The 27,352-nt window shown below is 49.8% G+C and overlaps 9 protein-coding genes across 9 annotated transcripts; 2 read left to right on the forward strand and 7 right to left on the reverse strand.

Annotated features, from left to right (window-relative positions):
* Nucleotides 1-76: 76 nt before the first annotated feature.
* Nucleotides 77-1,815, forward strand: HD556DRAFT_1445586 (ABC1-domain-containing protein; the record flags this gene model as incomplete). Its single annotated transcript, XM_041306963.1, has 8 exons — nt 77-82; nt 140-251; nt 306-485; nt 542-911; nt 985-1,228; nt 1,286-1,393; nt 1,466-1,618; nt 1,672-1,815. 8 exons carry the CDS (start codon nt 77-79, stop codon nt 1,813-1,815), a joined length of 1,317 nt encoding a protein of 438 aa, XP_041157975.1.
* Nucleotides 1,816-4,042: 2,227 nt separating this feature from the next.
* Nucleotides 4,043-6,252, reverse strand: HD556DRAFT_1528613 (uncharacterized protein; the record flags this gene model as incomplete). Its single annotated transcript, XM_041309385.1, has 7 exons — nt 4,043-4,387; nt 4,438-4,665; nt 4,718-4,810; nt 4,867-4,887; nt 4,944-5,053; nt 5,745-5,915; nt 5,964-6,252. The coding sequence occupies 7 exons, from the start codon at nt 6,250-6,252 to the stop codon at nt 4,277-4,279; spliced, it is 1,023 nt and encodes a 340-aa protein (XP_041157976.1). The 3' UTR covers nt 4,043-4,276.
* Nucleotides 6,253-6,348: 96 nt separating this feature from the next.
* HD556DRAFT_1528614 (uncharacterized protein) lies at nt 6,349-7,373 on the reverse strand. Its single transcript, XM_041309386.1, has 3 exons — nt 7,353-7,373; nt 7,168-7,300; nt 6,349-7,113 (listed from the first exon to the last, which is right to left on the reverse strand). Exon 3 carries the CDS (start codon nt 7,028-7,030, stop codon nt 6,683-6,685), a length of 348 nt encoding a protein of 115 aa, XP_041157977.1. The 5' UTR covers nt 7,031-7,113; nt 7,168-7,300; nt 7,353-7,373; the 3' UTR covers nt 6,349-6,682.
* A 1,466-nt stretch (nt 7,374-8,839) lies between these two features.
* Nucleotides 8,840-9,920, reverse strand: HD556DRAFT_1387355 (uncharacterized protein). Its single transcript, XM_041303446.1, has 3 exons — nt 9,505-9,920; nt 9,259-9,440; nt 8,840-9,210 (listed from the first exon to the last, which is right to left on the reverse strand). The coding sequence occupies exons 1-3, from the start codon at nt 9,791-9,793 to the stop codon at nt 9,136-9,138; spliced, it is 546 nt and encodes a 181-aa protein (XP_041157978.1). The 5' UTR covers nt 9,794-9,920; the 3' UTR covers nt 8,840-9,135.
* A 27-nt stretch (nt 9,921-9,947) lies between these two features.
* On the reverse strand, nt 9,948-12,683 carry HD556DRAFT_1387358 (adaptin N terminal region-domain-containing protein). The gene is made up of 9 exons (XM_041303447.1): nt 12,544-12,683; nt 12,100-12,488; nt 11,764-12,048; nt 11,417-11,709; nt 11,203-11,368; nt 10,959-11,150; nt 10,724-10,900; nt 10,494-10,672; nt 9,948-10,437 (listed from the first exon to the last, which is right to left on the reverse strand). Exons 1-9 carry the CDS (start codon nt 12,665-12,667, stop codon nt 10,068-10,070), a joined length of 2,175 nt encoding a protein of 724 aa, XP_041157979.1. The 5' UTR covers nt 12,668-12,683; the 3' UTR covers nt 9,948-10,067.
* A 2,769-nt stretch (nt 12,684-15,452) lies between these two features.
* Nucleotides 15,453-17,085, reverse strand: HD556DRAFT_1445592 (uncharacterized protein; the record flags this gene model as incomplete). Its single annotated transcript, XM_041306964.1, has 5 exons — nt 15,453-16,489; nt 16,542-16,682; nt 16,738-16,881; nt 16,932-16,977; nt 17,047-17,085. 5 exons carry the CDS (start codon nt 17,083-17,085, stop codon nt 15,453-15,455), a joined length of 1,407 nt encoding a protein of 468 aa, XP_041157980.1.
* Nucleotides 17,086-17,633: 548 nt separating this feature from the next.
* On the reverse strand, nt 17,634-18,785 carry HD556DRAFT_663647 (uncharacterized protein). Its single transcript, XM_041311241.1, has 4 exons — nt 18,228-18,785; nt 18,082-18,173; nt 17,843-18,015; nt 17,634-17,714 (listed from the first exon to the last, which is right to left on the reverse strand). Exons 1-3 carry the CDS (start codon nt 18,498-18,500, stop codon nt 17,913-17,915), a joined length of 468 nt encoding a protein of 155 aa, XP_041157981.1. The 5' UTR covers nt 18,501-18,785; the 3' UTR covers nt 17,634-17,714; nt 17,843-17,912.
* An 807-nt stretch (nt 18,786-19,592) lies between these two features.
* HD556DRAFT_1486952 (uncharacterized protein) lies at nt 19,593-20,502 on the forward strand (the record flags this gene model as incomplete). The annotated part of the gene is made up of 2 exons (XM_041308735.1): nt 19,593-20,072; nt 20,164-20,502. 2 exons carry the CDS (start codon nt 19,593-19,595, stop codon nt 20,500-20,502), a joined length of 819 nt encoding a protein of 272 aa, XP_041157982.1.
* Nucleotides 20,503-25,177: 4,675 nt separating this feature from the next.
* Nucleotides 25,178-26,296, reverse strand: HD556DRAFT_1241183 (uncharacterized protein; the record flags this gene model as incomplete). The annotated part of the gene is made up of 1 exon (XM_041298176.1): nt 25,178-26,296. The coding sequence occupies one exon, from the start codon at nt 26,294-26,296 to the stop codon at nt 25,178-25,180; it is 1,119 nt and encodes a 372-aa protein (XP_041157983.1).
* Nucleotides 26,297-27,352: the final 1,056 nt, after the last annotated feature.

Below are 27,352 nucleotides of genomic sequence, written 5' to 3' on the forward strand. Positions count from 1 at the left end.
GATTTGAAAGCCTACATTGCGAAATAGAAAGTCCTGTGCCCCTATATTTAGAGGTGTGTCTCTAGTCTTTTCCTCCATGCCAGTTTACTCGTTACTTATGTCCACCTCTTGCTCATTTCCATGTGCTGCCACCCCATAGCATCCAGACAAAGCTCTATTGGCACCCATAGACTTCCCTCCTACACAATCACGCAACCTCCAATTATCCAAGGTCCCTTCATCCAGACTTGGTCGCTTATTTCATTATGGCAGTACATCTTTCTTTACTGTCCTTTCATGCACCTTTTGCTCACTTGTAGTCACAGGCCTTGCAGCATCACTCTCATATGGCGCTGCTTCTGAGCTCTTACGTCGCTCTACTACATCCCATGCAAACAACACACAACCAGTCATGCTAACTGAAGCAAACATAACCCATTTGGTATCTAAGCTCTCTCAGATGCGGGGTACCGCACTAAAGCTTGGCCAGTTCATGAGCATCCAAGGTGCCCATTCATTGGCCATCTCTTATCATTTTGTCCACTACTAATCTTGGCACTAGACACCCACCTCCTGCCCCCAGAAGTCGACAAAATATTCTGTCACGTTCAAGACAGCACTCACTACATGCCGGACTGGCAGATGCAACAAGTGATGTGCACGTCCCTAGGGGAATCATGGGCCAATAATTTTACATTGTTCGATCATATACCGTTCGCAGCTGCAAGCATCGGCCAGGTGCACCACTCTGTCCTCACTCAAAGTCAGAGTCCATCTGGCGACGACGGCCAACATGTGGCTGTAAAGATCCAGTTCCCAAACATTGCTAACTCAATTGTGAACGACCTTGGCTATGTTAAGATGATCCTTACCGCTGGAAGCTTGCTTCCACGGGGGTTATTCCTGGATCATACGATTCAAGTGTGTCTTCTGTATTTTCCTTGTGCTTAGTGCTGAATATCTGACTTTTTATTTCTCAATCTTGCTTCATTTCCTGCTATCCAGACAATTCACTACATCCTATACAAAGGTAATGAAAGACGAGCTTGCTGACGAATGTGACTACTCGCGGGAGGCAAGTTTCCTCGAGCAGTATAGGAGCCCAGATTGTCTTATTGCAGATGCACGGTTCAGGGTCCCGTGGGTGTGGCCAGGTAGCACAGAGCGTGTTCTTGTAATGGAGCATGTAGAAGGTGTCAGCATTGGAGATGCTATAGTTGGAGGTTTACCACAAGAAGAGCGAAACGAGGTGCGTGCTCCTCCTATCATCCACCATAGATTATGCATTTCTTGAAATTCATGGTAGATTGCATTGCAAATCATCGAGCTCTGCTTGTGGGAGCTCTTCCAGTTCAGATTCATGCAGACGGACCCTAACTTCACAAATTTCCTGTGGGACTCAAGGGCACAACAGGTGTCTCATGTTGACACTTCATATTTTCTACTTCTTAAGTTGCCTGGACGAACTCACTGACTATCATCGCAGCTGTCCTTGGTTGACTTTGGCACAACACGCGAGTACACGAAAGAATTCATGGACAGCTGGCTGTGCCTTCTTCAAGCCGCTGCATCTGAGGACTGTATCGCATGCGCAGAATGGAGTCAGAAACTTGGATATCTCACTGGAGAGGAAAATGAAGTGCTATCTCCCCATCACTGCCCCGCGCATGTATTCACAGAACACGTTCACAGGTCATGCTCAATGCGCACGTCAGCTTAAGTCTGTCGATCCTCATTCGATTTCAGGCCACGCTGACCCAAGTCGTTGCCCACCGTAAGTCTGTCGATCCTTGTTCAATTTCAGGCCACGCTGACCCAAGTCGTTGCCCACCATGAGTCTGTTGATCCTCGTTCAATTTTGGGCCATGCTGACCCAAGTCATTGCCCACCGTGAGTCTGTCGATGTTCTTCATGCATATGTTTAATATTCAGCAACAGTGGTTCCAGAACTTCGAGTTCATATTTCTATCAAGGTACAAACATCTACTGTATTCCCTCCCAACCCGAACGTGCAGCTTCTTCGACTTCGACCTCGACATGACAAGACGAATCCTAATTCCCACCACCGCGACCCATCAATCTCCACAAGTAATGTCTCCAGTTGGACCTCCGAGTCGTATTGCTCCCTTCCTCTCCTCTCCAAATTTCTCCATCTCTCAAAACTCCCTGCTGTGTTTCAACACGTCTTTCGGTGTGTTGCACTGATGTGCGCTGCTCTCGCATTCTGCGCGCGCAAGCCGGACTACCGTACAACTAGATATCTATGTTAGTTTTTGATCCAACGTTATCGTAGTCACTCACTTTGTCCTGTGGCCCCATTAATATTAGTAACGTGATTGTAAACGTAGAATGCGTGTTGTGAATTGGTGTGATCGACAATCGGTGTCTAAGTTCTCCTTGCAGTTCTCGAGACTGAAGTTCTCAATTGTAAATCTATTTTTGGCTTATAATTTAAATATATATATTTGAGTTGGCTTTAAGCCCTTAAATTGACTTAGCTATAACTCTCGAGCCGAGCCGAACCGTAATTACAAAAGCTGTAACCACGTGTCGGCTCAGCTATTTATAGCTCGGGCCGCGGCTGGAACCGGCAACAAGCCGAAGCTGCGGCAACACTAACTACAACCCCTCATCATCTGAAAAGGAGGAATGTCATAGCTTTGTAGCTAAATCTAATGGCATTCTAGATTTATTGACAAATGCCAGAGGCTGTTTCCTTGAAAAGGCCTTGAATAACGTTGTAATTAAAAAATGAGACTAGGTGAGATTAGTGATGTTCCGGCCTGGCTTGGCCCAAAAGCCGCGGCTTTGGCCTGGCTTCAGACGGCTCTGGCCTGCAAAAAATCCAAGCCGGGCCAAAGCCGCAAATGATGGCTGGCTTTGGCCTGGCTCTGGCCTGAGCCGCGGCTCGAGTAGGGAATTTGCGATTCTGACAAAGTGAGCATGAGCAGGTCGTTGTGAAACCAGGATTCAACCACATGACTCACCTGCAGATAAATCGCAGCAGTCGAGAGCGGCGGTGGAATTTCGGCGGTTTCTTCGTGACATGTGTTACCCGAAGAGATTGACGGAGGTGGAGGGAGATGCATGAGTAGAAAGGGAACACTGGATCCAAGTGCACGGGTGAGGGTTGCGGTGGTGAATTTTGACTCTAAAGGAGGAGCGCTACTGTACCGAGTTCAGACATGCGTATGTTAGATTCGATACGCCTTCCATCTTGCGAACGTAGTTTGGAGGCCAAATCACGCACACACCTTGCAGGGACCATGTTCTCCAAAACCAAGACCATTTTCAGAGAGCTGTGTCCTCCAGTAGCTCGGGCTTGCAGGACGGGGGACGCGCTTGTAAGGATTAAAGTTAGCAGGGACATTCCAAGCCCACCTCATGCCGGTTGCCCAGTAAACACCGGGACCTGCACCATTCATGTTGGAGGTAGGTTTATACTGCCAAAAGCCAGCTTTCCAATGTGGGTGAGTGTTGGCGCCAGGCGGCATGGATGGTGGACCAGGAAAGTTTGGAGGAAGAGCAACACCAGCTGGTGGGGGCCAGGTGCCTTGCCAACCCTGTGGCATAGAATGTTGCTGCATGAGTTGTGGATTGGGGTGCCAGTGTCTTCCTGATTGAGCCATGATGGGCCTTTAATAGATATGATAGTAAGTTCAGATTTTAGTTACAAGGACGAATGAGCGTACTAGATCTATACACACACTCGTGACGGACACTTGAATCAGAAAGCCAGAAGGGTATTGCAAAGAGGGAGTGATCTTGGCTGGTTTCTACAGCTTGATGTCGATAGTTGGTATAGTTAAGAGACGTGAAGCACGATGGAAGTGATTAAAAAGCTAAAACAAGACGAGATAGAAACCAGATTCTCAGTTGAGCTTGGGCACCGCAAGGCTCAGGCACAGTTTCAAAAGCCGCGGCCCGAGCTGGCGGCTTCGGCTTTTCATAATGTCAAGCCAGGCCAAAGCCGTCACCAGGCCGTGAGTTTGGCCCGGCTTGGCTTGGCCTATTCAGGCCCGGCTTGGCCTGGCCCACGGCCTGAAGCCGGGCCGTGCACATCACTAGGTGAGATGTCGAAGCTCAAAACGATTGGCTCGGGTATACTACCACTACTCATTGGCTGCAAAGGCGGAATGTCCCAGCATTGTCATAAATCATTCATGTTAAGCTGGATTTACAAGCATACATGGGTATGTATGTGCAACTCAAATTGCTCGCAGTATAAAAGCTAATATTTGGCGGCAGCAGAATTACATCGTGCTATACTTCCCACGGCTACGATATCGAGGACTCATCAATTCACTGATGACTGGGTGGCATTGAGCTTTGGAGGCCGTGAGCTACTTGCGGTAGGGATCTTCGGGGGAAATAATGTTCTCCGTTTCTCCCTCGCGCAAGTATTTCTCTACGTGAAATCAGGTGGTGTAGGAGTATCAAGGAAGAAAAGGAACATACACGTTTGCCCTTCGCGTACGGGACCTCGACAACTGCGGGACCGGATCCTTGAAACGCAATGCCTTCACCTCTTTGTCTGCGCCGTTTCAAAATGTTTCGAGCCCAGTCGAAAGGGGAGGATGGTGACGTAGCATGAGCACTGGATGGGTTGCGGTTGCGGTGGAACAGACAGCTGAGACGTGTGGTGCCTGGCGATGCTGAGGAGTAGGGGTAGTTTCGTGCAGAGGACTGAGAGCACAGAGGTTAAGAAAATAAAATCAATGTGACAGTAATAACGTACATGAGAACGATTTGGTGGGACTCCATCGAAAAAACCTTGGGGTACCCGATAAGCAGGCGGACGTCGTTGGACCAGAAGTCGTGTAGCACTAGCCTAGAGCATACTATATAGTGAGAACAACGAGATCTTTTGAGGAAAGTGTCACGTACATGGAGTACCGACTGATTGGCCTGGCAGAGCATGTTCAGTTGTGAGGATATACAATAAGACGTGCACATCAACTCACCTTTGAATTCAAAAGTAGGTCTTCAAGGCCAGCTTCTTTAACAATCCCAGCAATATCCCATGTGTACGTGTTTATGTCGCAGCAGGCAGTAGCTAGTAGCTTTCCATCTCCTGAAAACGATACGGAGTCAACGAAGTTTGCATGTCAGAGGGGCGGACCGATGGGTTACTAAAGTATCTCAACCAATTCTATTAGCCCTGACACTGAGAATGATTCCGACCCGTGCATTGCCTCTTGGTACCATTCGCGAACGTGACTTTTACTGCATCGTCGCTTTGCTCAAATCAATGGCTTGATGGCCCCGCTTGATCTCGACGCCATGCTTTTGGGCCGTGTCGATTAAAAGTCGTTGAAATTCTGGGCGCTGCACTCCAATATTGGGAAAGCCAAATCGTTCTCGCATCGTCGATGGAAATATCGCTAATAGTAGTAGTCTGTTTTTCTTTTCAACGGGCTCGCTGTTCTCTGCGATGCCGATGGTCTTAGGAATACGAGGCTGCGCTCTTATCGGCAACTTCCCTAGCGCCCAGTTCTTGGTAAGAACCTTTTGTAAGCGGAATGTGGTGTATGCGAACTTGCGAAGGGTCATGCAAGCGATGTCGTTTGTAGCATATTAGTGCATGGTGAACAGTAACTCGAGGGGTGTTGGCGGCGAGACCACATGATAGTGGCAAGAAGAGAAGGAACACTCTACGAATACGTGAGTATGTCGATATTGAATTTATTGCTTGGATATGACAAAAGAGGATAAAGAGAACACCATCCGTGTCATTGCAGCTCGGAATTAATACGTAGTCATACTTACACATGCCTTTGAATCGGGCTTCTCGACGTCTCCAAAAATCTTTGAGAAATGTTGACCAAATAGTGACTTTCGGAAGTTAACTTGGCCATGAAAGAAAACAGGCACCGAGTACACAAATACTACAGCACCCAATAGTATCAATAGCATCCCAGGGATTGCGAGTGTAACTATTATGGAATTAGTAGTGTGTTCAGTGCCGTTGTCGCGGAACTTACCTTTCAAAGTTTCCATTGGACCAATGTGGCAAAGTATGCCACCCCAAGCTATTGTGAAAGAACAGCACAGGATGTCGAACATGACTCCTGACTGCATAAACCTTCTGGTACTGCGACCTCTGGTAAAGGCCACAGCAAGGGCCCATGTAAAGGCCATACAACCTGCGAGTGCCTCTGTGATAAAGCGAGGGACAATGTTCCGAATCAAATAGATGGTGACAGACTCGACTATCAGTAATAGGAGTATTAGGCTCTTGACGAAGGTAGCTGTACTGTAGTATTTGGGCATGATGAAGGATTAAGTGAGTATTAAAATTGTGGTAGGTCAACGGTAGGTAGGACTTGAGTAGAGTAGGTCAATGACGATACTTATGACATCATGATGACATCTATCTACAATATGTAAGGACGAAACGTTTGATCCCGCGGAACCAATTCGCGTGACTCTCCTGTCTGTGCTCCACCTGTGCTCGTGCTGAGCTCCACCTGTCCTCTAGCGCCATGTGCGCTTGACGTCTATCGATCAGGGAGACCATACTATACATACTATAGTATGTTAATAAAGTCTGCTGATAGAAATACTTCTTTTCTCAGGACACTCGAACGAACTTCCAAGTCATTAATGGATTCAGAGTCCGGAGTATGAGGTGCACTGCCAGGCGCACACTCAATTGGAAACAGTGATGATATTGTGAACATGAGAACGTGTATGTTTTCATCTACACGGCACGGACGAGTAAAATCCAACGGGTACGGCCAGGTGCGAAACAATTTGCAAAGCTCTCAAAATCAAGAGAAAAAGCAACCAGTTTGTAGATGACCTCATGACTGATGCGAGGAAGGACCACCACAACTAAAAAACAATCCACAACACCTAACTTCACAAGAAACTCCCGTCCCGCCACCTGCGCCTTGCGTTCCTGTTGGTTGCCCTTGAGACACTTGTGTCCCTGGCACAACCAGAGATGGACCTGGTTGCGTTTCCGCCGGGCGTCATTGAGATGCTTGTGTCCCCGACACAGCCTGAGGTTGACCTGCTTGCGTCGAACTTCCAGCCTCATTGCCATTCGCACGTTGAGCAGCAGTTGCTGCTGCTGCCGCTTCTGGACGGGCTAATTCTGCTGCGCTGGGGGGGGGAAACATAAATTCTCTGCAAATGTATTAATTTCCATGATATCAACAAGGAGCGATGGAAGCTACCCACATTTTTTTGCGACCGGCAGTTACTTCAACGGCGCGCATAGAACTTCCTCTTGGAAATAAGTTGAAATTCCAACGTCGGGGCTCGAGCGGTATTGATTGCCTTTGTTGACGGCCTGGGGCCGCTGCTTGGAGATCTGACGACATGAATAAGCGAATGAGCAGAGTGTTGATAACTGATTGGCGCACAGCATCTATCGATCGAACTGGCAAAGAAGTGAGATACAATGCGAAAGGGAAGCGCAGACGACTTGCCTTGACCTTTGCACTGCTCTCATCCGCACTCTGAACGACAACCAGACCCCACTTAGAACAACGAATAAACACACGCACGTGATTGTTGACTGTGTGTTTGAGCGCTGCTTCCAGGCTCCATACATATATCTTTCCATCCGATCCAGCACTGACGATATATTTTCCATCAGGGGAAATGGCAACAACCTGGATTTCGTCGTCGTGCAAGAGCGGGTCTCCTACTGACTGGTTGGTATTGAGGTCCCAGATGCGAACTGAGCAGTCAGCTGCTGCACTAACAAGATGTTTTTCATCAGGGGAAAGACAGAGGGAGCTGACACGATAGGTATGAGCCTGAAAAATAACAAGCTCTTTCCCATTAATCGACCCCCATTTTCGGATGGTGCAATCGCCTGACGCAGAGAAAATATGTGCGCCATCCTTGGACCAACATAACGACATCACCTCGCGCTCATGACCTTCGATCTGCATGAGCAGCTCGCCATCCTTTGACCACACGCAGATCACCGAGTCCTCTCCGCCGCTTATGAATTTGTCCCTTTGTGGAGAGTATCTGACAGCGTAAACCATTCCATGGCCGGTCTCTATCAGTGGTGCTATTTGTCGGCCAGTATCCGGGTTCCAGCGTCGTATACTGCCGTCATTCGACCCACTTGCCATCTCCTGGGCATTTAGAGACCAATCGACGGACCGCACTACATCATCATGCCCATCCCACGATGTGCCGACCATGCTGCCCTTCCTGATGCTCCACTGCCGTAGTCTGCCATCTACGTTTCCGCTCACGGCCATTGATTCATCTGGAGATATTGCCATCGAGCATACCGGTCTTCCATCACTGTTCCAAGGCCTCCCCACTGGCTCTCCGTCTCTTGTACTATTTATCGTCCATTGTGCTGCGCAACGCGTGTGGACAATATCTCTCGTCGACTTGCAGTCGTGGTCAGGAAGGCAGCTTATTTGGACTTACATGTGATCTTCCCCGATTCAAGGCGCGTTGAACTAATATTGTCTCTCTGCGTGGGTACTATTTGATGATAACAAATTACAGTCCAATTTCCGATGTCCTTCGACACCTTTCTTACCTGAAAAGCCTTCCACCTGCAAACACACTCTTCAATTCACACTATCTGAACTCGAGGCTTTCCGAGGAACTAACATCTACGGCGCTACCCGTGATCGTCAGGAAATCTGGAATCCCAAGTGGAATACATGTCGAACCTTTATACACGCTGTATTGGGCTAAAAGATACACTCGGTATGCATCTTCCGTGCTTGTTTTTTCCGTGTACGCCTCTCAAACCAGATCAGGGACAAATACGACGCATCTTTCGACCCGCGCATTTCCATCCACGCTTCTATCTCGATCTCCTACGCTGCAGACCACCTCCTCGACCTATCCGTTCATGCTTCCAGGCGTGGATGTCCTCAGCCATTCTCGTGGACAGCCTGTTTCTTGTTGCACGTCCTATCCGGAAGTACGGAAGAAAGGGATGAGTCGGCTACTATTTCTATCATTTCGCATACCACGACGCCTCTTAGCGAAGAAGTGTTCAATACCTACTCAAAGCGAATGACGAGCTGATCCTCGCATACGGTTTCTCGTTTCCACAAAACCCGGATGATAAAATTACGCTACAGCTAGGTAGGTCCTCTGACAGTCGGGCAATGATATGTAAGGGCCAGGTCTAGAAGAATAGTCCAGTGCTGTGAACATTCAAACCTCGGATGTGAAAGATTTCTCGTCTAGTTGCGAGTCTGAAAGATGCAACAAATCAGGATCATCTTCAGGCTTGAACGTAATTTTAGTGTGGTCATGAATACTGAATGAAATACCTACCAACGGGGAATGCACAAACAACTCCTCCGTGACCGGGCCCAAGTTGATGAGCCACCAAACTTTCGCGATCGGATGCTTCCAAAAGTTCCACTTCAAATACCTCCAGACACTTAACGTGATCAAGCAATATAGCGCATATGCCAATGAAGAACTCAACACCATGGCCTTTTTTTCCAGCAAATCTATGGTATTAGCATGATATTCAAGTTAGTAGGGGTTCCTAAGTTTAAGCTGCTGCAAATTTACCTGCCAGTGACCTCGTCTCTTCGGTCTCACTGTCATCATATATCACTAGGGCTACCACCAACAATCCATAGAAGGCCCAGTACATTATGGGAAGTTTGAATGGTTCATTTAGGAAAACTTTGCGAGTGATTGGGATTCGTACTAGGACAATAGCTAAGAGCCAGGTTGCTGCCATATTGATGGCAGTGACTTCTGCGGCCCAGGAAGAGAACCATGGACATCGCATGATAATTATGTAGATGACTTGAAAGCAGGCGTAAAGAATTGCTCGTAGTAGTGGTCTCGGCATTGTGCCAGTGGGTACGGTAAAGAGGAAGATTTGGATAGGGGTAAAAATCAAAGCTCGGTGAAGTTCAGATGGGGTGGGAAAACTTTTAACTTAGAAGCAGTTTTAGACTCCGTGCTTGACAGTGACGCGCATGCCACGAACACCTCGCGAAAAGTATCATGATGAATAACTCATCTATTCCTCAAACAGAAAATATCGACCAGACGACATGTATGTGTACCACACGTGGAAGGCTGCTAATGGCACCGAGTAAATATGTACATGCGCATGTGCGTTAGAACAACCCTAACAAGTCCTCCTGGGGCTGCGCATTCTGAGCCGGCTGGGACGGTGGCGCCGACGACCCTCCAAATCCTTCGAAAGGCGAGGACTGGGATGTCACTGTCGGCGATAGCGCCGTTGACAGTGATCCTGCAGCCGTATCCATAGTTTCCATACCACCGAAGATCGACACAAGGTCGTCTAGTGGATTCGCGGAAGTGCCTGACAGGAAGTTTGCTGCAGCGGGTGTCGAAGGAAGTATTTGAGTAGCAGCGAGTCCAGAAGGCTGCCCATCCTGCGCGGAATCATCACCAAAGTCGAGAAGATTCTCTGCTTGCTGGCCAGCAGCAACCGTCTGGAGAGCTTTTTGAGCATCTGAAATTCTGTAATTACACCATGAGTCAGTAGAAACAAATAAAACTGGCTAGTAGGTACTCACTCTGATCCTTTGCGTTGCACTGAGTCGGCACCAACCCGTCCATGACCAACAAATGTTTGGGCAGGTTTATGGTAAACACTTGCTAATGATGATATCTCGCCGAGGAGCTCTTCAAGCAACGCAGGCGAAACCGTTGTTCTCGGAATAGATATTGGTGGCCGATGAGCAAGGACAACAGCCTAGTTTACGTTGATTAGCACCATCGACCAAGGCCCAGAAATTGTTCACACCTTCGCTGCGCCAGGGTCTGTTGACAAGAGTCTCCAATATATGTAAGCGCGGTCCCGCACATCTGGTGAATCGCAATCCTTCGTTGCTGTATTCAACACACGCTGAACGACTCCCTGGGACGAGTCAGGCTTCTTCAAGAATAGCTTGACTACTGCAGTTAACGTTTGAAGTTGAACCTATTGTGCAAGATCAGTACTTGTAGCACTAGTTTAAGGTAACACTGAAGTCAAATACCTGGTACGACTCCTCGATGAACGAGTCAACAAATATCCCCAACAGTTCATCCGCGTTGTCGATCTTATCGGCATACTCGCCAATAATCCAAATCAAGGACGTTTTCGCTTCTGGCTCGTCCAGCTCTTCTAAATTAGCGCAGAGTGTAGGGATTACACCTTCGTATGTTAAGGGGTACTTCCTGAAGATATCCTAAAAGGAATGTCATTACGAAGGCCACGAAAAGCTGGATATCACTGCGCACCTTCATGACAACCACGGCTTCTTGGACCACATAGCTGACGCGAGTGTTAATGAGCTCTAACAATACGTTCACACAACGTTCCGCTGCGCTCTCAATTAGAATTGCTGTCTGGCCAATAGCTTTGATGCTCTTCCGGACAAAATCGACGTCGACCTCCGACGAGTATCTGACCAACACGGTCAGCAATGCAAATACATAAATTGCTGTGACTCACTCTTTCAGCTCGCTCAACAAAGCGTCCACATTGCTATCACTGGCCAATCGGACCATGATATCAAGCTTCTCGATCTTGACGTACAACGGGTCATTGTATTTACAGAAGAATACCCTCATTTCGTTCGAAAGGAGGTCGGATCGTTTTTGAAGGAGAAGGTTGATATTCCGCAGCGCGACCCATTGTACCTCGGGCGGAGACGATAGCAAGGTGACTAGTGGTGGTGCCATCTTGCGGATCAACTGCTTAACGAGATCGTCTCGTCGAACATTGCGTATGTGGATCATGATGACCTTGAGATGTGAAGGTCAAGTCATGACAAGGGCCGGATGAGCGACACTGTGTACCTTCATTGCGGCAAGAACAACACTACCATTTACATGCTGGAATTGAGGTACGACGCGCTCGCAGATGTGCTCACTCTCTTTGTCGTCTGTCGCGTCATACCGTGCTAGAGCATTCAAAATTGCGACTCGACCCCATTCTGAACACTCGTTGAGGGCGATGAGTAGTTTGTTCAGTATAGCGGAGGTGATGGAGAATACAGCGGGATCGGAAGTAGAGTCAGATGGTTGGTTGGAGGTTGCTGAGATGTGGATGTCTGTGAGTGCTGCAACTGTGTTTGCCACGACCTAAATGCAAAGATGAATCCTATTCGGTAAGACAGAAAGATATAGGATTACCATAGGGTTGCTATCCGAAATCATATCACGAAGCTGATCCAAAAAACCATTCTCGATGACAAGCTCGGGCTTGAGATCATACAGCTTTGCAACGCAGAGCGCAGCAGTCTTTCGAACATATGGGTTGTCATCTCGCAAGGCGCGTTGAAGAGGGTCGCATAGATAGTCTATAATTTTCTCTGCACGCAGACACCCCATAGTTCGAATCGCCAGTGCGCGTACGAGAGGATTGGGATCCTCGGAGTCCTTGACGAAGGTGTTCACGGCCAATATGACGAGTTCTGGTTGTGTCTTTGCGTAGTTCATGAGATATAGATATACGAGCTTCTTCTGTTCGAGGTCATCTGTCTGCATATTCTTGAGGACATCCGGGAACAAGCCGCTGACGTCTAGGATGTTTTATAATTAAGCGCGGTGGGCAGATCAAGCGAGAAAGTACAGCACCTTTACCGACGGTCATAGATGCTATGACGCGCTTGATAGCATCTTTTCGTTTATCGCGGTACTCGCTATTGAGATCCACGCTGAGCTCATAGTTTTCGCCTTTCCGTGGTGCTCGTATGCTCATTGGCAAAGGATAGAGATTACCTCATTACATAAGCACACTAACTTGGTTTCGTACTCGGCGAGTAACACTCGTTGGTGCCTCAGTTACACATTGCGTGCACTGCGACTGAGGCCCGTGGTATCCTCCTGACTATGGTGCCTGGGGAGAATCAAATATGGATCACGGATCGAGCAGCGTTTTTAAGTTAGTCTAGTAGTCATCACCGTTCCCTGAGTCCACGTTATAACTGTCCGTGCCAGGGGGAAGGTTTATCGCCATCGCGGTCCATCCTATAGCCTGTTCTTATGTCACAATATACTTATTCATTGAACTACTCCGAAGTCGATGAAATTCGATCAACTGTGAGTTTGGGCGAACTCTAACGCAGTAAGTTAGGACCTTGAAAAGGCTAACATCTCGTGTGAAGAACAGTTCAAAAACATCAGTCATGTAGTAGAGTGACACCAGTGAAAATATGTAAAACTACAAAAGAAAATTGGACAGAAAGATTAACGACGACCATTTGTATACTCAGCAGACGTACAACGGATGAAAAGCCAGAAGCGAGTCCAGAGTCCCGCCTGTCTTACTATGATACCAGGGCACGAGGGCGTCAGAGTTGTAGCTGCAGAAGTACGACCAACAACAGGTGTAGATGACAACTCAGACTCGGAGGGAGCTACCTGTAGTTGCGAAGATGGCTGAACCCCACTAGCTCCACTTAATTACTGGGAGGCTGTGAGCTGCCCGCAGTAGAGATCTTCGGGGGAAAATATGTTCGCATACGTTTTTCCCTCGCTACAACACGTCCCTAGGTAATATTAGGTGTAGCTTAACGATCAAGTGCGAGAAAGACAAACATACATGGCTGATCCCTTCACACGGCACATCGACCATTTGTGGTTCACGCCCATGGAAGTTGGTGCCTTCAACGTCACGGTTTCGTCTCCATCGTGTGAATAGGCTTCGAGCCCAGTCGAGAGGAGAGGATGCTGACTTATGGCGGGTGTTAGAGGGGTTGCGCTGGACTAAGCGGCCAAGAAACGTGTTTCCTTGCGGGGCTGATGAATGGGGGCGGCTTCGTGCACTGAACTGAGGCTACGGAAGTCAGTAAAAAACTCGAAGGAATATTAGTATCGCACATGAGCCTGAGAACGATTTGGTAGGACTCTATCGAAAAAACCTCGGGGTGACCTCATGGGCACCCCAGCGTTGCTGGACTGGACGTCGCGTGGTATGGTCATCCTAGAAAATATATGTTCAAGCGAAATGAGAAGGTTTTATAAACGTGCTACAACTTACACTAAGCAACAACTTCTCGTCCTGGGATAGGGTATGACACGGGTAAGGCTTACCCGAACACCACCCGCGGGTGAATCGTAGGTCAGGTGGTACGGGTATAGGTACCTATACTTGGCCCACCCGCACGGTTACTATCCCTCCCACTGCAATCGGGGCCCACAGAAGTCGGTAGTCACGCAAATGTCACTGGTAAGTATCACGACATGTCACATAGACCAGTTTTCACCCGCGGGTGACCCGTACCACCTGTTGACCCGCACCCGTGATGCTCTAACCCGGGTGGGTACGCTTCTGTACCCACGGGTCAGGGACCGGTCAGGTATGGTTATGACCTAGATCAACCCTCTATTTCTAGGAGGGCGAATTCCGTTCTCAGACACTCGTGAAATGGATGAGCCTAAACTCACCATTGGATCTGACAGAAGTTCGTCGTGGTCAGCTTCTCTAACAATCGCAGCCACATTATATATTTTTCTCGTTGGAGTCAGTGCCTTGTAGTCCCATCATCAGATCCGCTCGCCGCTCGTCGACCAACTCGACTCCAACACAGAGGGGACACGAGCTTTGTGTGACCCATCCATCCAGCAATGACCTTGCATGCGTCGATGTCCCACAACCTCAATTCTTAGTCCTTACTGCCGTTAACGAGGAAGTTCGTTCTGCCAAGACAGCGCTGATAATCCTGCGCGCTTCACTTTCTCCGTCCCGCCAGTCTTCTCCTATGTGTTGGCCGGTCTCCTAGTTCCATTTTCGCAGCGAGTCATCCCATGAACAAGTGATGATCTGCTGTCCGCCTGGGAGGTGTATGAACCCCCAGAGGCAATCGGTGTGTCCTTCAAATTTCTGGCGAGGCGTTGTATCTTTCGTCTTGGTGGTAGGTAAAGACATGTCAGAATTCGTGCTACCTAATGCAGCGCCGTGTCAGCTTTTATCAACCAATTCCGAATTTCTCACTTACAAGGATAGTAGCTACGGGAGGAGAGTAGGGAGCAATGACTGTTTGGGTCAAGTCAGAGTCGAGTTCACCACCGTGTTCACTCACAGCTTGTACACGGCTTCCGCAGCCGAAGTGTTGATGAGTTAGTTCTTGCCTACCAGCGAAGACAAGTGTTCGATGCGAAGCGTGTGGGTGACTTGACTGAGTAGATTAGCAAATGCGTCGATGAGAAGTGATGAATTGCACAGGGAACATTTGCAGATACAGGAATGTTTAAATGCTGAACGACGCCTAGCTGCTATCAGGGTGCTGGAGCAACGTTCAGGGGAGCACACCTGAGTGAGGCTTGACCAAGAATCCAGTAGGAAATTAAGTAATGCAGCTGAATTGCAAATATTGAGACCACATACCCCTTCCGAGTCACCGAAGCGTGCCCGCAGCTACTTGGAGGTAGTACCACCATACTACAGCTAACAGACTCAAACTTCGCAAGGTGGCTACTCTGGGCGACGGATACCTGCGTTCGAATGTTGTTAAATAGTAACATAGGTAAGGGCCTGCACAAATCTACGATGTATTACATTCAAGGTTCTCTTGAGGTAGGGCACAGATTATCTTTTCACAAGCGGCCAAGATCATATTTCGACACACCACGTCCATGTCACACCTCCTTCCAACTTGCGCGACATCGTCACAGTCCATCGAGATGCAGATCTTCCCCAATCCTACAGCGGCCTCCAAAAGAGCACAGTTGAGTATAATTCCAAGCCCGTCTTTCGGTCCGCCTGTGCTCACGCATGAGTTGAGTATGTGGCACAGATACCACGTCGCATCTTTCCGCGCTAGAGCCTCGAGCCTATCCTGTCTACCGAGCACACTTCTCCGTCTGTGTGGATTCGACGCCTGCAATGATTCCGGACCACGAGACGCCTCATTTGGAGTTGCGTTGCTGCCCGTAGTCCTTTCAGTAGTCCTGGTAGGGTACAACGACTCTAACGCCCGAATTGACTCCAATGCTATGCGCTCCCTGATGCCAGCTGTATACTCAAAGTAGCGGGGTGATATCGAGTCTAACGTATTCATCGCCTCGCTGAGAAGAGTCAAGAGGTCCGCACGAGGGTCGGGAACGGGTGTCTGGCTGGGAGGTTTCGGTACCTTCTCGTTTCCTTTGCGGCTTTTCGACGTTTTCTTGGCCAAGTTTGCGCCTAGATGGTGCATAATGTATGCCCGGGATACGAGACTGAAACTGCGGACAACGGGGACAAATATGGTGCCAATGAGGCGGGATACAGCGATACTGTTGGAATTACCGATGTCTTGGCAGAAGAGGGCTGGAAGAGCGATGCGCAAGACATACACCAGAAGTGGGGAGGCCATTGCAATCCTCGACTCATTGAGTTCTGTTGGAACAGAAGATGTCGAAATATTTTGGAGGCCTAGGAATTTACCGATGATGTTAATTGTGCGTGTGATCGCAGCTAGCAGGCGCGTGTTGCGTGGTGGTTCGTCACCTGTCTGCGAACTTGTTGAGTTGAGAACACTTCGGAGGGAGGTGAATGCTGCAGTGAGGGATGTTGACAATTGGCCTGTAGCATTGAGGCGTCCTTCCCCGAATCGTGAGTCAAGGAAAACGAGACGGATATATGAGATTTGCACCTTCCCGTTTTGCAGGCCAGTCATCGTCCTGAATTTGAAGCTCTTGAGTTTTACCAGTCTTCTTCGTTTTCTTCTTTAGGGGAGCAACATCCGAGTCGTCTGGCATGTCCTTGGTCGCATTTTGCCGTAGATGTACAAGTTCTGCAAAATGAAGTAAGGCTTGCAGAAGGAATGGTATTCGAAAACTCAAACACACCTGCTTCATCCTCTTCCCGCTTTTGTTTCAAGGACTCGAGTTCTCTTTCGAGCGAGAGTGCGTGAGTCCTCCACGCATCCTCATCGTACGAGGCCTGGCTATCGTCGGACGTAGAAAAATGCGACCGAAGGTCGAGGAGATAACCTGCGTATCCATGTCATAAAAGTCTGTGAATGAGCCTCGAAGAAACCGACTTGGGATGGACTGGTCCTTCGGCTTGTGTTTCAAGACGGTGATGGCCTAAGGAGGAAACAAGTAATGAGCCGCTTGAGCACAAACTTTGATCCTGTGTGAGATGTTTGACCGTACGATAGCAAGGCGGACTGAAGTCTGGGGTGAGATCGACATGTCTCTGGAACTCTAGCCGCCTTGTATACAGAGATGATTGGAAGATTATCGATTAATGCTTGACATTGCTTGTGGTTGGTACTAGTAGTAGCAAATGTCGAACATTGATGATAGTTCCCACGGCGGCCACTGTGACTTATCAATTCACTGCCAACTTGAATATCGTATCCTTGAACCTTTGTTGTAGCACTCCACTCACATAATATATCACAGGCCTAGAGTCCATACACTTCAGTGAGGCCAATCCCATCGCTCTCGAAGAAACCTACCACGGACAGCTCACGGCCTCCCAAGCCTGGTGTCACCCAGCAATCGAGTGTACCGACTGAGGCCTGAGGCCTGAGGCCCGGCGGCCGCCATGTTTGCAACCACAGGCAGCTGTCTCCTCGATGAATCATCTGATGGCTGTGCTTCGTACACTGTCATTCACTATTGTTGATTTTATCTAGTTCGCACATGTCCTTCATCGTACTTGCATTACTTTTTGAAGTACCGTTGCGGACACTCGTGTTTTTATGACGACGCCATTCGACTTGAGGCTGGTCGTATAGACCAGGCTGTTCTCGAGCCTAGGCTTGAGGACTGAAGTACTGGCGGAGGAGTAGAACAACTTGCAAGTGTCACGTTCACTGTAAATGCACAGGGGTGTGTACACCGTGTTGATATCCAGGAAGAAACCAGTATCGCATAAAACATCCAAAACACCAGACATAACTGTACTACATCAGATTAGGAATGAGACCCGGTGGCTACCCACCATGATCTGAAATACGACATCTGTTTCGCGATCCAGGGACTCACGTGGGATACATGGATACTATTAGTAACTAGTACCGGCCACGTCGACAGGATAAATATGGCAGCCCAAATTGGAGAGAATGATCGAGATGGTGACAACGTCGGAAGTGCAATAAATTACGGTGGACAACGCTGCAGCAAAGAATGCCATTCGTTATTGAGTAAGTCACCGTCTCATTTGTGCACCCAGAAACGTACCCCCAGATCAGAAGAGCATACGGCAGGCTGAGCATGAGTGCAAGGCTCTCGAGGCCGAGCACAGATTGCGACATTTCTTCCATGAACGAGGCCTAGTGGTGCGTGTAAAGAATGCAAGTCAAACGGACAATAAACAGGAAACGCACCACGCTTTCAGCGGAGTCCCGCCGGCTGTCATTGACTTGTCCAGCCAGGACTAGTGAGATCACTAACGAGCCCAAGGCGCAGAGGGTAGACATATACAATACAAGGATTGCAGACACTTGATTCTGGACAGGTGGAACCGACAAAAAACTGATATCAACGGCAAGCATCACCGTAGACTGAGATGGACTGGGTTTATAGATTGCTGCGGAGCAACTATGGAGGGTGCATTGTGCATGACACACCGCCAGCAAGATAAGAGCTAGTGGCGTCATTGGATGCCTGTTAAAGCCGGTGAAGTGACATACAGCTAGTAACTCTGAAAAAGCCGCAGTTCAAACCTTAGTTCAAACTTTTTTTGCAGGCGGAATTTTCACTTACTACTAGTACTGGTAGGAGAATCAGTGGCGTTGATGTTGCAGCTTGTCCGTGATGTACAGCGAGGTGACGTGGCGTGGTTGCAGCATAAGGCAATATATGCACATCAATACACGCCAGAAGGAAAGTGGCACAGCAGCGAAAAAGTAGTGGCGATGACATACCTATAATTAGCATCCGACCCCCTGTGACGCGTTGCAGTTGAGGTTAAGAAAGATGCCGTTCTTGAGCCTTGCAGTTCCTGTACTACACAATATATATTCTGCTCCCTCATTTCATTAGAATCTGGTTTGCTCACATATTTTGCTCTCCCGCCCGGAGTTCCCAGAAATACTTTCGCGTGGGAGCAGATAATCGCTCTGGATGAGCACACTGCCGGTGTTAGTGGCATTGCAATTCATGATCGCATCTTGGCAAGTGCACGCGACAAGACAGCGCGACTGTGGAACCTCGATGACGGCCAGCCAATCAGTTCACTCCTCAAACATGCAGATATAGTGTCCTGCGTGTCGTTTTCGGCAGATGGACAGCTAGCGACCACTGGCTGCCACGACCACAATGCGTACGCATGGACAATCGTTAGAGACACTCCCCTCCAAGCAGCCCGCGGGTTCAGCCTCCTACTGAAAGATCCGGGTGAGTTTTGGGGGCTCTTCTCATTGCGTCTGCGTCCGGGGCACTGAAGGCACCTCCTGCAGGACAGTAACAAGCCATTGTCCGGTCTATAAAAAACCATTTGATTTCTATTTCATTACCGTTGGAGTGGGGTACCCCTCCAGCGGGGGGTAGCACAGGTGGGTAGTCTATTATGTAACGAGGCACGAGCGGAGGAATAGAGTTTTGTCTTCGAGCGAACGTCGGACGTGGCATCGCGCTTCTTGTCTCCGTGCCACAACATCCGTTCGCACTAAGAAGTATCATCGTGCTCGTTTTATTTCTACACATCTATTACCAGCATTAAGCACTCTCTATATCTATCTTAAGCCTACATGGCAAACCCATCTTTCGAAATATGTCCAGACTTCGATGGACCAGCGTACGCAAATATATGCGATGACATCCGGAGAGCCACCGGACAGACCCAAGAAGAAGTCATTGTTCGCCTAACCCAATCCTGGACCGACGGACACAACGAGAGAGTCGATGAGTGGAACCAAAATAGGGAGCAGGAAGCAGCCCAGGTTGCCGAAGCTGAACAAGCTCGAGCGGCCCAAGAGGAAGAAGTTCGCCTACAGCGGGAAGCTGAAGCAGAGAAAGAGAAAATCGAAGCAGAGAAAAAGAAACCGAAAATGAACGGTTTCGACGAAGCGTCTTCAGTAGGAGATTCCATTGCACCGCGCCCATCCCAATACGCGATTCAAAAACTCAATAATTTTGACTACGTAGAACTCTGGTATTTTTCCCCAGAAGGCTGCAAGGAAGCCCTTCGCACAGCTCGGTCTGTTGCAGATGACTTCGGCCTCACCAGGGTTGACGACCAACTGACAATACGCCTTCAAAGCTTCAAAATCAGCCATTGCGGACCACGACCTCCCTTTCCCGACTTTCCTATGTGCAAAGAACCTTTTCTTAATGCAACTTAGCAAAGCGAAGTGGCCACAAAGCCATATTGACGCCCTATCTCTTTTCTTCTGGCACCTCGAGAACCACCCCATTCGCAACAACAGTAAAATCGGCGACACGGTTACTCTCCATTATGCCTCGCGTGTCCGCCAGGACTGGCACGACCGTCTCAAACGCGACGAAGGTTTCAACATCGCCATCATCAATGAGACCCTTTTCCGTGCAATCAACGAGGAACTCTGGGATAAGATCTGTTCCAGAACATTATCTGCGGTACGTTTCCATTTAAACTTACTCACAACGTACCGCTCACAAAGTTTATCATATTATATATAATGCAAACTCCTCGTGCAAACACCAATGAATCCTTCCCGCACCCTTGCTCACGCGGATGCCCACATTTCCTTGTGGATGCCCACAATCCTATTTACGTGGATGCCCGTAACCCTGCTTACACGGATGCCCGTACCCCTGCTCACACGGATGCCCGTAACACTGCTTACACGGATGCCCATACTCTTGCTCACATGGATGCTCACACGTGCACACAAACGATATAATATGTCATATCTCATTCGTGCCATCAGCCAAAATCCAACGAAGTCCTGCCCACCCAGACCCAGAACCGTAAGTCCAGCTACCGGGACTATACGCGCGACTCGCGGCGGGATAACCAGGAGTACAGTCACCAGAGTTCGCGATCACGCTCTCCTCCCCGGGCAGGAAACGACAACCAGAAACCATCCCCAGATAAATCCAGGAATCGCCACCAACGCAAAAGGGATTTTTCCCAAAGCGCAGGCTCTCGCGGCCGGTCAGCCTGCGCCGTATGCCTTGGCCGTTTCTCCCATGACATCCAACGCTGCAAATCCGCAACGTTGTGGGATGGAAGCTCCTCCTATTGTCGAAAGACACAAGACAATCGCCTCGTCAATCCCCAAGGGAACCCCCTTTGTTTCAAATGGCAGCGCCCCAACGGATGCCACGCCGGAAATCACGAATTTCACCACGAATGTTCGGGATGCGGCAGCAAGGAGCACGGCGCTCAAGCTTGTCCTCGAGGAGAGAAAGCGCAAGGCTCTCACGCCGTACAAGCCTGACGGCTGGGCCCTCCTTCTCAAGGAAACAGGGCTTATTAGTAGATACCCTCATATACTCGAATGTCTGGTGTCCGGTTTCTCTGGGGGCATTCCCCCAGTCAAATATACATACAAACCCCCAAACAACCCCTCCATTGAAGAGCACCCCGAAGCCTTCTGGAGCATTGTCAATATTGAGTTCGAAAAAGGCCGTTTTATCGGACCCTTCACAGCGCAAGACCTTGAGTCAATCGTCGGTCCATTCCAAACCGCTCCTCTCTCCCTTGTACCTAAGCCAGGAAAACCAGGCAAATATCGCCTCATTCAAAATCTATCATTCCCGCATAACCCATCCCAAAGTATCAGTTCCATTAATTCGAGAGTCGACTCCGACCTCTTTCCTTGTACGTACGGAACCTTTTCAACGATCTGTCTGGCTATATGGCGCCTCCCTCCAGGATCTCAAGGCGCAGTGCGAGACGTGGCGGAAGCGTATCGCACCGTCCCTCTCCACCACTCCCAATGGGCTGGCCTGGCCATCCTCCTCCCAGGTAACGATGCCTTCGCAGTCGATACTTCGCTCTGCTTCGGATTCGGCCCATCTGCAGGCATATATGGCAATATTAGTGATGCCGGTCTGGACATACTACGCACGAAAGGCATCGGTCCAGCCTCTAAATGGGTGGATGATCACCTTTTTCTCCGCATCAAACGCGAGTACCTCAAGGAATACAATGATAGACGCGCTAAGTGGGCAAAGGAGATCGCTGAAAATGGGGGACTTATTGTTAACGGCGGTCGTAAGTGGTACAAAGGAGCTACAATGCCTAACGAATCTAGCGAAGAGTTTGACGAGGACGCATCATTCCCGATCAAAGACTTATCACAGTGTTCCCCTCGATCGAAGGAAGACAAAGCTTTCACCTACTGCGTCGATGACATCAATCATTTCTCGTCAATGTTGGGCATTCCCTGGGAATTGTCGAAAGACAAACCCTTTAGCAACAGTCCACTATTCACCGGTTTCATGTGGAACATCGCAACACGCACTGTGGACCTCTCTACCGAGAAAAGAGAAAAGTATCTCCTCACCATCGCAGGATGGCAGTCAAAACGTACTCACACACTCCGCGAGGTACAGAAGCTCTACGGCAAGCTGCTACATGCGGCAAACATTATCCCCGCTGGCCGAGCTTACCTCACTAACCTCGAGGCAATGTTGGCCACCTTTAGCGACCGTCTGTTTCTCCCACGAACCCCACCACGAAACACACCAGACGACATCCGCTGGTGGAAGAACGTCCTCAGCAATGCATACGTTTCCCGCCCAATTCCCGGACCCTGCATTGTATACAACTTCCATGCCTATTCGGACGCTAGCTCTGGCCATGGGATCGGCATTTTCATCAACGGGCATTGGAGAGCCTGGGACCTCATTCCCGGATGGAAGAGAGATGGACGTGACATCGGGTGGGCTGAAAGTGTCGGCTTCGAGCTTCTCGTCCGCTCAATTGTCAGCTCTCAAGCCTCCGGAATTCATTTCAAGGTCTACGGGGACAACATGGGCATCGTCGAAGGCTGGTGGACAGGACGCAGCAGAAACCGCGCCTCAAACGAGGTCTTCAAGCGCGTTCATCAAGTCATCGCTAGTTCCAAGTGCTCAGTTCTTACTAGGTACATACCAAGCAAAGACAACCCCGCCGATGGCCCTTCCCGCGGGATATATCCCCCACAGGTCTATTGTTGCCCCCAGTCGACCTCCCAACAGAGCTACGACCCTTCGTCAAGGAGGTCTCTGAAGCCATCGCGACTTCCAGATCAAAATGTCGTCGTCCAGCCAACAAACCGCTTCACACAGTGGGCAGGAACCACCCAGACTCAGAACTCCATTGCCGTGCCCTCATCAATCGTGATTTCGAGCGAAGGGGAGAGGAGCTGTTTAAAGCGTCGCAAGACTAGTAAGTCCAACGCGGACTCCCACCACTGTTTCACCTTAACCAGTTAACTCCAACAATAGCTTATAACTCAAGCCTCACCCCCCTCCCATCTTCTCTCCGTCCTCACTGCCCCGCAAGAGAAAGACTGTACCTTTGAAATCCAACGACCTCTCGAAACTTACGAGACGAGAAAGGCAAAATCGTTCCCTTACCCCCAGCCAACCTCCATTGCATTCGTGACACAATGATCCATGCGTACACAGAAGCAACGCGCGAGACGTATGGATCAGGTTTACTAACCTTCCATGTCTTCTGCGACAGTAAGAGCATCCCCGAAGAGCAGCGCGCCCCCGCAAGTCACATCCTAATATCCTCTTTCATCACCTCCATGGCAGGCCATTATTCGGGCAAGACAATTGTGAACTACGTCTGCGGCATCCGCGCCTGGCACGTCCTGCACGGTCTAACGTGGTCCCTCAATGAAATGGAGATAGAGACCCTCCTCAAAGCTTCCACAGCTCTTGCACCTGCCTCCACGAAGAGAAGCATGCGGGAACCATATACCATTGAGCTGATCACCACTATTCGCCAGCACTTAGACCTCCTCAATCCCCTCGACGCGGCGGTTTTCGCGTGTCTGACAACAATGTTCTATACCACAGCTCGTGCCGGCGAATTCACAGTTCCTCGCCTCGACGCTTTTGACCCAATGATACACGTCAAACCCTCCAATGTCAGAGACACCCAAGACCGGCAGAATCTCCCAATGAAAAGCTTCTTCCTCCCTCGAATGAAGAGCGCAATCGAGGGAGAAGAAGTATCTTGGGCCAGGCAAGATGGTCCCACCGACCCAGAAGAAGCCCTCACAAACCATTTCCGCGTCAATGATCCACCCCGAAACGGCGCTCTCTTTGCCTATCGCCATAACGACTCTCACCGACCACTAACAAAGTCCAAGTTTCTGCAACGCTTAGCGTCTGCAACGAAAGCGGCCGGTCGCCAACCAGTACAAGGCCACGGCATTAGAATTGGTTCAACGCTCGAATATCTTCTTCGAAATGTGCCCTTCGATGTCGTGAAAGTGAAAGGCCACTGGGCTAGCGATGCGTTCCTTGTGTATCTGCGCCGCCATGCACAAATCTTAGCTCCCTACATGCAAGCTACCCCCACGCTGCAAGAGCAATTCCTGCGTCACACCGTGAACCTTCCTCCAGTCCGTTAGAACATACCAGGGCATTACACAATGTAAGTCCTTTCCTCCTACAGGGGTTGGGGTATCCGAGCCTCGCTGGATGCGTCGTCAGTCCTCCTAATCATTTGGGAATCGCAGCTCACCTCTCTACCTCAGGTTAGCCCCTCGGGGCCGGACGACGCTGCGCGTCCTCGCCCGAAAACTATCTCTACTCGTTCAATGTAACATGTTCTCTGGACTTAATCAAATACATTTGTTACCTTTGATCTTTCACTCCACCCCATCAACACGTCTAAGTGTTTCAGGCTTCAGCGTGGCAGGGGAAGAGGGAAGAGCGAGACATCAGAGAGGCCTTCCCAAGGTTTGGGCAGGGACAGGGCAAATCCGTCAAGGAGATGGCCTGTGACCAGGTGCGTGCCGAAGGGAGGAAGACTCCAACCCCAAGGCACGGGAAGGCACGACTGATGGGACGCAGGAGGGACTGACAGGGACACAGCAAACAGCAAGACAGCGAGTACAGAGGGATAGTGGGAGGGACAACAAAAAGGTGACTGCGAGTGAGATACTGACTACAGGCTACAGCGAGCGGAGCACAGACAACTACGAAGATATCACCCTTGTGGTGCTAAACCAGGAACACGAGGATCTGCGCCACGACAGATCAGCCTGAAACCCCACATCCCACGCCCTCGTGCCTCTGGCAGGAATGCACCCATTTCAGGCTTCAGCGTGGCAGGGGAAGAGGGAAGAGCGAGACATCAGAGAGGCCTTCCCAAGGTTTGGGCAGGGACAGGGCAAATCCATCAAGGAGATGGCCTGTGACCAGGTGCGTGCCGAAGGGAGGAAGACTCCAACCCTGAGCCAGAGGCCAGGCGGAGCCGCTGGGACGAGGAACGAGGCACGCTGCCCGAACGTGAGAAGGCGGAGCCGTTGTGCAAGGCAGGAGGAAGGTTTTCAATATGCCGCAGAGCCAGGAGGTCCAGGTTTCTCCAGTAACAAAGAAAAGCATCAGATGACCAGCGGCCCAGAGCCTTGACGACATCTGGAGGTACACCAGAGAGTAGTAGTTCAGTAGTACCTCCAATGTGAAATGAGTGACCGGACGCAAATGGAATTCCTGCAGCTGCCCAAATCGAGTTGCAGCGTGTCAACAGTTTCCGGCGAGTGAGGCAACGGATACCAGCAGGTGAAATGTAGCAGAAGAGGGGGAGATGTTCTGCAAAGACATTGACGGCAAGGTAATGTTCCAAAGCATTGATTGGATCCGAAAGGTCGCATTGGCGGCAGATGATGACTTCTTCCCCTTTGTTTTTCTTCACCTTCATGAAAGGCAGATGGAGTTTGCGCGAGCCATTTGAATTGAAGGGCGCAGAGAGGTCACTCCTGCAGGCGATGTGAAATTCTTTGAAGGACTTTTCCCAACTTGACAGAATCTCTCCTAGACGAAGCTGACCCCACATGGCGGCACAAGCGGCAGCCAAGCAACAGGCATCGAGACCCAATGAGAGATCTAAGTGAGAGGCAAGTATCAGCAGCATCGAGCAAGTCACAGGAGGCCACTGGGGACGCGAAGAAGAGCTGGGAGCTAGGTTAGAAACACCGTTCAAAACAAAGTGGAGCCGAGAGCTGCCCAACCAAGGGGCATTGTGGTAAGCATGCCAAGCCTTAAGGGCAGACATATGGTTTCGAACAGAGTCACCCGCGAGAGATCCCAAACGAGAAGAGGCAAAGGCACATAGAAGGGCTTCACTGGCAGGGCAACGAGACTCCGAAGGAATATGTTCTAGCTCGCAAAAGAGGAGAAAGCTGCGGATCGCACTACAGTATTTGCGGAGCGTTGAGTCTGCCCAAGCAGCATCGAGAGCTTGTTGGATACAGAGGTGAGCCTGTCCGGAAAGCTCAACGGCTGGAAGGTCAGGCATCAAGATAGCGGTTGAGAGACACAGGAGAGACTGCCCGTGGGCTTAGAAGTCACATGCGGCAGGGTCGCACATGCAAACAGACGGACAGACTGGATTGCAATACTGGTATGACCACAAATTAACCCGAAAAACTACACTAAACAGACGAATTTTTTGAGGTAAGATGGAAGAGGTGGGGGAAATCTAAAATGTGCCGCTGATTGTGGGAAGGCTCCTCTGGAGATGCCATCCGAAACGTTGTCAGCTGATTTGACCCAGTCTACTGAGAGCCAAATATCATGGTCGAGGGCGAAGGATGAAAGACGCCGAAGAATGTCGTTTTGAGCGAGGCTACGAGATCTACCAGCCTTCAAGGCTCCCACCACACCCTGATTGTTGGAATGAAAATGCAAATGAACGTTGCGCAGACCTGAGTGCACGAGGGCCCGCAATCCCAGATCAATGGCCACCATTTCAGCCCAGCCTATGTCACGACCCTCGGAGTTCCAACCAGGAAGCAGACGCCAAGCCAGCCAGCAGTTGTCGGCAAGAAAGCCTATTCCGAAAGACGTTGATGCATCTACAAAAATTGGAAGACTGAGAGGGGGAGGGATTGACCGGAGTTTCCGTGAGCAAATGTCAGAGGAGAGTTGCGTGTTCCACCAGACAACATCCTCCAGGACCTTATGGGGGATTTTGTGGGTAAGCAGAGGCGAAGATGAGGAGTTGAAGGATGACAGGAGCCGGTGGAAGGATGGCAGACGTGAGCGACCCTCTCGAAGGACAAGACAGCAATGTTGGAGTCAACCAATGATGCCTTCACAATCAGCCCGAGTCACAGAAGCACCTGCAACCCACGATGTGAGACGAGCAAGGTATTTGGACCGCTTAGAGAGAGGGATGGAAACAATTTTCTCGATGAGATCCCACTCAAAGCCAAGGTACAAGAAGAGGAAGGCGAAAGGTCTGAATTTGTCGGGAGCCCAAGGCCAGCCAAGATCAATGGCGATATTGAAGATGAGGCTTTCGTCGTAAGAATACAGCCAAGGTGCAAACGAGGAAGGGGATGTAGGGTAA

The sequence above is a fragment of the Suillus plorans genome (assembly GCF_016647745.1).
Source record: "Suillus plorans strain S12 chromosome Unknown HD556scaffold_45, whole genome shotgun sequence".
Classification (NCBI taxonomy): Eukaryota; Fungi; Basidiomycota; class Agaricomycetes; order Boletales; family Suillaceae; genus Suillus; species Suillus plorans.